The sequence below is a fragment of the Arachis ipaensis genome, chromosome B05, assembly GCF_000816755.2.
Source record: "Arachis ipaensis cultivar K30076 chromosome B05, Araip1.1, whole genome shotgun sequence".
Lineage (NCBI taxonomy): Eukaryota > Viridiplantae > Streptophyta > Magnoliopsida > Fabales > Fabaceae > Arachis > Arachis ipaensis.
The window spans coordinates 3,778,700-3,789,384 of record NC_029789.2 but is presented as its reverse complement, the minus strand read 5'-3'; the positions used below and the strand labels follow the sequence as shown (position 1 = coordinate 3,789,384).

General features: G+C 32.9%; 3 protein-coding genes across 3 annotated transcripts; all 3 read left to right on the top strand.

The window, feature by feature from the left end:
- On the top strand, positions 9-1,799 carry LOC107641633. The gene has a single exon (XM_016345117.2). It carries the CDS (start codon positions 810-812, stop codon positions 1,647-1,649), a length of 840 nt encoding a protein of 279 aa, XP_016200603.1. The 5' UTR covers positions 9-809; the 3' UTR covers positions 1,650-1,799.
- Positions 3,570-5,268, top strand: LOC107639979. The gene is made up of 2 exons (XM_021123520.1): positions 3,570-4,665; positions 4,797-5,268. Exons 1-2 carry the CDS (start codon positions 4,523-4,525, stop codon positions 5,164-5,166), a joined length of 513 nt encoding a protein of 170 aa, XP_020979179.1. The 5' UTR covers positions 3,570-4,522; the 3' UTR covers positions 5,167-5,268.
- On the top strand, positions 7,791-9,107 carry LOC107642523. Its single transcript, XM_016345912.2, has 2 exons — positions 7,791-8,890; positions 8,941-9,107. The coding sequence occupies exon 1, from the start codon at positions 7,883-7,885 to the stop codon at positions 8,861-8,863; it is 981 nt and encodes a 326-aa protein (XP_016201398.1). The 5' UTR covers positions 7,791-7,882; the 3' UTR covers positions 8,864-8,890; positions 8,941-9,107.

Here is a 10,685-nt window from a genome sequence, read left to right as displayed (position 1 = left end):
AAACAAGAGATCTTTGACAATTAGTAGCAAATGCACCCCTTAATCCTAGAACAGCAAGAATAGTACATGTCCTTTCTGTACTTTGATATTTCACAAGAATATTGAGGTAAAGATTAGTGTCAACAGAAAAATGTACATGAAAAATCTTAGCAGAAAATGATGAAATCCTAGCAACGAGAAGATTACCATTAAAAAAGGTGAGACATGAATACTACATGCTACCCGTACACACACTTATGAAACTAGTCTAAATGCTACTAATTGACCCATCATTTTATTTGTGACACCATTAATGATTGACCATATTTTATATTCACATGATCAGAATCTCAACCTTGCAAGAGCCATTTTTTAATCCATGCTGCAGCTCCATAGCTCTATCATATTGAGACAAACCAATGGACATTATTGAAGTGAATCATATAATATTTGCAATCAAAGAGGATAATGTGGCAGCAGAGGAGGCAATGTTGGTGATGACTAATGAGGTTCTGTGATTGCAAACACAAGGAGAACATGACAGGTAGCACTTCTAATGCATTTATAACAACACAATAATGTTGGTTAGAGATGTGGCAACCTTAACAAATTCCAAGAAAATCCATGCATGCAACCCATGCTTTCATTGGTTGAGATATGTGAGCTGTGATGCTTTATTATGTTGGCCAACAGGAATCAATCATGAAAAAGTAGCTACCTTCTATATATAGAGACAATGAGCCAATGGAATTGATAAGAGAACACACACAAACTAACATTAGAGCTTTCTTCAATCCCTTAGAAAGAAGAACACACAAATATATACAACAATGGAAACCAAATTTCATATTCGGTCAAACAGTTTGCCAAATGGATCTCATCCAAGCTACACAAAGGTTCAAGAGGATCTCAACAAGCTCAGGACTTATGAAGCAACATCTGCTTCAACATCTGAGTCAATTAGCACTGGATTGTCCTTGCTTCAAGACTTATATGTTTCCTTGGATGATCTTCTCAATGCTGCTTCAACTCAAAAGGTTATCTCCCATCATCAAGGTGACAAATGGTTTGAAGAGATCTTGGATGGCTCAATCAAAGTCTTGGATATATGTGGAATCACAAGGGACACAGTTATGCAGATCAAGGAAAATGTACAATCCCTTCATTCTGCTCTCAGAAGGAGAAAGGCAGATTCAACTATTGGATCAAGAGTAGCCGAATACAATTTGTTGACAAAGGAGATTAAGAAGAATGTCAAGAAGTTGATCACATCTTTGAAGCAGAGCCAATTTGGAGCATCCCCATTGTTGAATGAAGATCAAGATGTTGCTAATGTGATTAGTGTTTTAAGAGAAGTCATTGAAATGAACATGTCTGTCTTCCAATCCCTACTTTCATTCTTGGCTGGTCCTCTTTCAAAGTCAAAGGCAGCTAAATGGATGAACAAATTGATGCATAAGGAAGAAGTGAACTCACAAAATTCCAATGAGTTGCAGTGTGTTGATGCTGCTTTAAGAACCATTCTAAATGAAGGTTCCAACATGAAGATAGCACATGAAAGATTGGCGGCTTTGGAGAATGTCATCACAAGCCTTGAGAATGATTTGGAGAACCTATTTAGGCATTTGATCAAAACAAGAGTCTCTCTTTTGAACATCATGGCTCAATAGAGCCTGTTGTTATTCTTTATAAATCTTGAGATAGGTTCCAAATTTTGTAGACCTTAGAGGATTAAAATTTTTTACCTACTTAGTTTGTACATGTATATGATTCAATTCAATATATAACACAGTCAAATACAAAGAAATGTTTATACTCTATCTATATTTTGCCATCTTCTCTTCTGTTTAGGCTATGCTCTAAAACTTAATATAAAGTTGGTTGAAGCATAATGTCTAATAAGCACAGTAGAATAGTTACTTTCTCTGATCTTTTAGGATTTTAAATATAAAGCTTCTCACTACTAAGGATTACATAAAGCAATAGCTTGGACTTTGGATTCAACCTCCCTCACAAACAATGCAATGTCCATTGACCAGTCTCCATGCCCCAAGCAACCTCGTCAAACTCGGCAACAATTTTTAGTCATTATAATTTTTTGAATCCCGCTAGTGAGCCAACGAGAAATCTTGACAATATATAGAATGCGTTGGTTATTTAGTCTAATAAAAATAAATAATAAATTTAAAAACTTTCATTCAGTTATTTCACATCAAATTTTAAATTTCAAATTCTTCAATTTCAAATTTTAAATTTTTAAAAAATCCAGTTAGTTATTTTAAAATAATAAGAAATAACCATCTAAAATCCTAATTTACTAAAGCATTTCACTCCAATACTCTCTTCTTTTTTAACCGGCGGCTACCCCACCTTCATCAATAATCATCTCATTTCACCGTCGTTACTTGGCTTGCCACACGCCACTTACCCTTAGTAAAAATAACTATCCACTTAATGATAAAAATAATTATCTGCATACCTAATGAATTGAACATCTAATATATTTTAATTATATATAACTAAATCCAATCCAATCAAAATAATCATCTATATAAAAATTAAAATAACCATCCGTATACCTATTAAAATGACCATCATAAATTGACCATTAAAATAGAAGAAGATGAATAAATAGAAGAAACAACTATTATGATGAAACATAGTTTTAAAGGACTAAGCACGACGAAAGCGGCACTGTGAAGCATAGGGCTCAAATGTGAAAGAAACTAACCATACTTGGATCCGAAAAAGAAGAGCATGGTAGTATCATCGGTGAGAAGAGGCTTGAAGGAATGGGAGAAAGCGAAGCCGATTCGGAAAAGAGGCACGCGAAAAAGCGGCAGCAACGTTAGGTTGAGCGTCGGAGGACAAGGCGCATCGGGTTGACCGGCGAAGGTGAGGACGATGTCGGTGGGAGGATGCGGCGACATCGGTATGACCGACGAGGAATTCAATGATGCAAGGTGAGGACCGGAGAAGATGACGATGAGTTTTGAATGTGTATTAGAGGTTACAGTAATATTAAAAATAACCGTACGTAGTGTGAATGAATTTAAATACTAATTCTAATTTTTTAAATTTTAAAATTTAAAATTAAATAATTAATTAATGATCTAATTTTTAATTGTAATTTTATTTTTTTTTTAATCTATTGTACACAACTAGTATTGGTTCCAATACTTTCTCTAATTTTTTATATGTTGCAATTTTAAGACTTCTTTTTGGTATAGAGTGCTATACAACAATTTCATTTATTCAACAGTGACAACACTCATGGGTTGGTACTTGGTAGTAAGTTGCACAATCTTCTGCAATTTCAGGTCAAATTGACTATTATTTGGAAACAGAGATTAACAAAAATTATGGGAAAAAAAAAGAAAAAACATATAAATAACATTATAGATTCATATGAATTTATTTTCAAAAGTACTAGTCTCAAATCCTTTTATAACAACTATAATGTAATACTAGTTCTAACAAAAAGAGAGAGATCAAACATAAATTTGTATTTAAAAAAATACTATTATTGAACACCATATTATAGTTCATAAAATTGTGATTGAGTCAAATATTGCTATTGATAATCCATAATTAATCTTTCGTGTAAGTTTTCAATACAAATATATATCAAAATTAATTTAACAGAAAAGTTCATGGATTAGCTGAGGCTGATTTTTCACAAAGAAATCTTGCCAATTATCTTTGATCCCATAACAACAAAAATCCAACATGGCCTTTAACCTGAACATTTAACAAGAATATCAAGTTAAAGATTAGTGTCAATATTCCTCATTATATATATAACAAAGAGCAAAAACAGTACTGAATGTCCTTTATGTACTTGGAAATTTCACAAGAATATTGAGCTAAATATTAGCATCAACATTCTTTATGATATGAAAGTTAAAACAAGATTAATACTACATAATGAAGGAGATTCTGATAATAGCAAGGGGAGACATGAACACTACATGTTATTCGTGCACACACTTAAAAATTACTCTAATGCTACTAATTGCTCCATCATTATGTTCTCTTAATCTCAACAAACTTATCTGTCAGAGCATTCTCCATATCACAAAATGTGGATCTCAGCCTTGTCAAAATGTATAATTTAATCCATGTTGCATAGTTCCACCTCATGATTTAAGACAATATCTGAAGCAGCATGAATTATATTATATATTTGAAATCAAAGGCGTTAGTGTGGCAGCATATGAGGCACATTAGGTGATGAGTAATGGGGACATGCCAGATAATAAACTTCAGAGTTTCAAAAACCATTTCACTTTGAATAATTTGATGCAAAAGTATCACATGTTAGGCAGAGATGGGACAAGCTTACCATTTCCAAGAGAATAATGCATGCTTCACATGCTTTCTACACATGATTAAGATTGGTGAACTCTATTATCTCTTAAGTTGGACTATGGAATCAAATTGTGAATAATTGAATAGACCCTATATAAGGAGAGGTGCCAAAGGGCTTAGACTACAAAAAACAAACAGCATTGAGCTTCCTCCAAAAGAAAGAAAAAGAACAATGGCAAGCAAATTGCATGTTCGATCAAACAGTTTGCCAAATGGATCTCATCCATGGTCCTCAAGAGTGCAAGAGCAGTTGAACAACCTCAGGAACTTTGAAGCAACCTGCACATCTGAGTCGGTTGTCAAAGGCTTGTCCATGTTCATTCATCTCTTAGAAGAAGAAAGGGAGACTCATGCATTGAAAAGAGCATAGCCGAATACAATTCCTCCTCAAAGAAGATGAGGAAGAATGTCAACAAGTTGATCACATCTTTGAAGCACCTACAAAGCAAATATGTAATCTTAAATCAGCATCAAGATCTTAGCATTCTAAGCGAAGTGATAGAAATGAACAAGTGTGTCTTCCAATGTCTGCTATCATTCTTGGGTGGTCCTTCAAAGTCAAAGGCAAGCAAATGGATGAACAAGTTGATGCAAAAGGGAGAAGTGAACTCAGAGAGTGGCAATGAGTGGCAATTGGTGGATGCAGCTTTGAACACCCTCTTAAATGAAGGTGCTAAAGGCTCCCAGATTCAAGCTTCCAATGAACAATTAGAGGCTTTGGAGATTGCTATTGAAAGCATTGAGAGTGGTTTGGAGAACTTATTTAGGCGCATGATTAAGACTAGAACATCCCTTTTGAACATATTATCCCAATAGAATACACACTATCTTCAGAATACCAATTTTGATCTACCATATGTGTATATATATATGTGTACAAATACAATCAAATCAAATGCATACAAAAGTTTATACTCTCAAATTTGTGCCTTTCTTGTGTACTCCTTGTTTAATTTATCTAAATAGCAAATACTATATGAATATGCTCCTGCCTAGTGAACAAAACAATTAATATCCAGTTATTAGATTTTAGTTTTAGGCTTGAAGAAAAAACCATTCAAGTTTCCCATAGTAATTAACCTGCTAATTTGAAATCAAAATTTTCTAGTCCAAGTATGCAGCAGCAACGAACCGTCGGATCTACCTCCGATCATTGACAGAAGGGAGTCTGCGGAGAGCAGCACAGCCATCCACTGCGGTGGAGGAAAGGAGTGCCCCGAACCAAGATGTGTCAGGCGACGGCGGAAAGCAGCCAGCGAAGAAGACCGGCCTGGCGGAGCACATCGATCGTGAAAAGGCCGGAGGTTGAGCGCTGTCTTCAGTCATCGCAGCAGCGGCTAGGAAGAAGAACAGATTGACTGATTGAGTATGAACCGGGTCGGGCAGGTGTAGGAGTGGCGCTTTTCGGGTCGGGTCTTGTGTGAGTCTAGACCCTATCAAAAAAATAAAAAAAGAAAGCCCAATTGTACGATTTTCTATAGTCCTATTCTGAAAAAATGTTACTTTGCATAATCCTAATGTTTTGAGATGTTTTAGAAAGCATGGTGCGTTATGGCCCATTAGTATTGATCTTATGTTGGTGGATTTATTATTCCTGACATCAATTTCAAATCATTGATGCATTTACCAGAATTGGCTATAATCAAGATTCTCTTAACAATGATCAAAGAAATAATAATTATAATTCAATATAATAAGATCTTTAAAAGATGTCAAATACCTTAGGAATAAAATGTTAATAAGAAAATGACAATTCCTGCATAGATATCTAGGGAAACGGTGATGCTACATGCTAAAAGCGTTTTTGTAATTAAGTATAATAGATTGGTATAAGTCTAGTATAAAAAAAATATAAGCACTCAAATCCCTCCTTAAAAATTTTAAAAGCGAACATTTTAGTCTTAAAAAAAATTAATATACAAATTAATTCTTATGATTTTATTTCGACAGACAAATTAGTCTCTAATTTATTTTTTGACAGAATAATTATTTAAATTAATTTTTAAAAATTTTAAAAATGGACATTTTAATCTAAAAAAAAATTAATATACAAATCAATCCCTAACATTTTTTTCATCAGACATAACAGTCTGCTATCTAAAAAAATAAAATTATTATTATTATTAATTGCACAATAATACTGTACTATAATTTTTTTTATATTTTTTAGACAAAAATAATGATAAAATTATTTATTAAATTCTTATGTATGTATTTATAATATAAAAAGTGGGGCAATTTACGCAAATAAAATAAATGAACAAAACCTTTACATAAATATAACATTGGCAATTTCCAGACGCAAATGCAATAAACGCAATTGTATATAATCCGCTACACCCTGTAGCGGAACTCAATTGCACGTAATCCGCTACACCTAAAAAAATATAGTTATAATCAATATTTATCTAAATTACTAAGATGTTACAAACTTTTATAATACTCCTAACATTTTTTAAAATTGTTTTGCATAGAAAATGACTTAAAATGGCTTAAAATGTCCTTTATTCTATGCAAAACAAACCCGATTTTAGAAAGTGTAATTTTTTTAAACATAAGCCAACCCGGTTTTCCACACTCTTCATAATCTGCTATAAGGTGTAGGGGATTATGAGTCTTGCACCATATGAGCATAAACCGCTACAGGGTGTAGCGGTTTATGAGTAACGCAGCCCTCAACGTAATCCGCGCGATAGCCTGTAGCTGATTATGTGCAATTGAGTTCCACCACAGGGTATGACGAATTATATACAATTGCGTTTGTTCCATTTGCGTTTGAAAATTGTCAATGTTGTATTTGCGTAAAAACACTAAAATTAATTAATATTTTCTAACTAAAAATAATTCTTTATACTTTATGGAATATCTTTGGAATGGAAAACTCAAGGCAGAATTGTGAGGTGCACCTTAATTACAGCACTGAGAGATGAGGGCCTCCATTTTAAAACAATATGAGTGGTTAATTGTGTAGCTGCTTGAAGACGACCATATAGGATATGAATTTAATTTTGATGCACCTGCAATGTAAAATAATTTTCAATCTCGCTACGTTATTAATAGCATTTTTATCGATTTCTGCCAATTCTTATTTATAATTGTGTTTAATAGAAGTATCTTTTTGAATGTGTCTAATAAAAATATTTTTTTTATGTCTGTGTTTAATAAAAATATCTTTATAAATATATTTTTTGGATGTGTCTCTTTATATATATATGTTTAAAATATAATAATTAATTATTATTGGCAATAAGTTGGTAAATAATGTGTTGGTACCCTATACTTTTCTAATAATTTTATACGTGTATCTAATTATGCATCAAATTTAAGTACTATTTTTATTAACCGTCGTAAATAGTCGTTCAAAAGAACAGATATGATTGTACAATTGTGTAAAATATTTTATGATATCAGTGTATCAAAATTAAATTAATAGGATATACCCCACATTTTCTTCACATGTTATATATGTATACATATATATATACACAAACATATTTCGAAAAAAAAAAAAGGTATATAAAAAAGATGAAGAATGAGCAGTAGTAGTATGATGAAAAGGGGAGCTATGGCTGGCATTTCACAAAAGCATTATAGCAGTAATACTAACAATATTCGATCTATAAGCTTGCCAACAAGATCACATCCAAGCACAGCAAGGGTTGAAGAGGAGCTGAACAAGCTGAAATCATGGGAGCCATCATCATCATCATCAAAGGTAGTGGAAACAATTTGCTGTGGCCTTCATGACCTTAAAGAGTTGTACAAGTGTGTGGTTGAAGATCTTCTGAATCTTCCACTGACTCAACAAGCACTATCCCAACACCACAATGAGAAATGGGTTGATGAGCTTCTTGATTTCCCTCTAAGATTCTTGGAGATCTTGGGGGAGACAAGAGATTCCATCATGTTGCTCAAAGGGAATGTTGGTGAAGTTCAATCAGCACTCAGAAGGAGAAAAATGGTTGGTGATTTTGGTATTGAAAACCATGTCAATTCATATTGGACTTTGAGAAGAAACATGAGGAAGGAATGCACAAAATCTCTTCTTTTATTGAAGCATTATGTGGATCACTCTTTTGGATCATATTCTCCACCCTTGGATCTTAATCAGCACCTATCTGCAGTTGTAAGGGTTCTGAGAGAGTCTAGTTTGATCACAAGTTCAATCTTTCAGTCACTTCTTGTGTTTCTTTCTTCACCAATCTTCAAGTTTAAGGCTAGAAAGTGGGATTTTGTGTCAAGATTAATGAAGAAAGGAGTGCTTGTATGCAACAATATTCAACAAGACAATGTGAATGAAATAGAAAAGGTGGATTTAGCACTCTGCAGAATGGTTGTGGATAATAATAATAATCAAAGCAAGGATTTTGAGACTCAGAAGATTATTCAATCTGCACAAAGAGAGATAGAAGCTCTGATTTTAGTCATTGAAGGGCTTGAGAATGGATTAGAGGGCTTGTTTAAGCACCTTATTAATACTCGAGTATCTTTTCTTAATATAATTTCTCCCTGAAACTATATTTAATATCATGAACATTCTTTTTTTTTTATAATGAATAGAGTCTTATGTCTACTTTTTGCATATATTGTAAGCATGTGTAGTTTAGAACTTAAGTTTAATGAGGTTATATATCTGCATAAAGTTTATTGATGCTTTTATCTAAATGTAAAGAGTTGTTGCAAATTTTGTTAATCATATTATTATTTTCACAACTTTGTTATTACATCATTTTTGTTTTAATCTCTCTGCAGTCCATATAGTGGTTCACACTCTATAGCCATATAGTGTAAAATTTGCTATTTCAATGCTGCAATTCAATAACAACTTAGTTGGTATTCCTTTTCTTAAAATTAACGACACTAACATACCTTATGATTAGAGCGGCAAAAAAAGAAATATAAATTTATTTAGAGAAAAGAGATATTTATTCATCTATTTATTATTATTATTATTATTATTATTATTATTATTATTATTATTATTATTTAATTAATAAATTTGTGGATTAATTAATACACACGACAACATTAATTGGAGTGCATAGTTCAAATTGGTAATCCTGTTTGAATGATGCTTATGACTATGGAATGAGATAGGGCCCTTCCAATAATTGAAAGAACAACAATAATAAAACCACCAGTCAATATACTCATGTCCAACCCTATAAAACTAGATTTTTTTAGTCACTTTCATAGTGTCATTATTTTGATCTGCTATCCAATTTATGGGTTCTCATCATCCATCAACCAATTTTGATGTTACATAATTATTGTAGTTATAATTGTGCACAACTGCATGTATTAATCATTGTTTTACTCTCTATTTTGGAATAATTAAAACTAGACTTTTACTGATAAATACGTAAACATAAATAATTATGTCATTCAGAATGGATAATTACTCTAATATGTGACTTAGAAGTTAAGGAATCATGTTAATAGTTACTAAGAAATCAATAACTTTAGTTGGAATTATGGTATTATGTATGTGTGTGGTTCATCAGTTAACAGCAAACAATTTCTTGAACACCCAACTGGCAATAATAACAACTAACAATTGAGGAGATAATGGGACCGATGCATTAATTGAAGAAAATATTACTACGCCGGGAACTTTATTTTGCTCACTAAGAAAGAAATAACTTCTTAAGAGTTTGCAATTCTTTTTTTTGTCAGAACTCAGAACATATTGGAATGTATTTATTTAATAACTAGAATGAGGCTAATGCGTTATGCGAATTCAAATAAATGAAAACAACGATTAATTAATATCTATTTTTATTATAGAGTAAACTACCATTTGTACCCACAAAAGTTAAAAATGCTGACATATCTACCCATAAAAAAGGAAATTATCATTTGTACCCATAAAAAATGGTTTTTACAAGCAAAATTATCTAAACCCTAAAAAATTATCTAAAATCCTTAAATTACCCTTCTCTCCACCACTACCACTATCATCTCCTCTCTCTCTCTCTCTCTCTCTCTATTTTCTGAGCTCGTCGCCGTCGCCATAATCCGTCAACTCTGCTAACTCCTTCCTCTTTCTCTTTCTCTCACTTTCCTTCTGTGTTTTGCTTTTCTCTTTCTTTTCTGCTTCTTCGGATTCTCAACCCAAAAAAAGGACTTCACCATTATCAACAACAACAAAACCATCTTCAGATTCTTTACCCCCACACTCTCTCTTATCTGCAAAATCTCTTATCTTCACCACCACACCACCTCCTTCACCCAATCACCTTTCTATCCCTAACCCTCTTCACCTAGCCACCAGCCCTCTTTTCCTTTCTAATCTCAAATTCTACCACCACCCCCTTCACCCAGCCACCACCCTC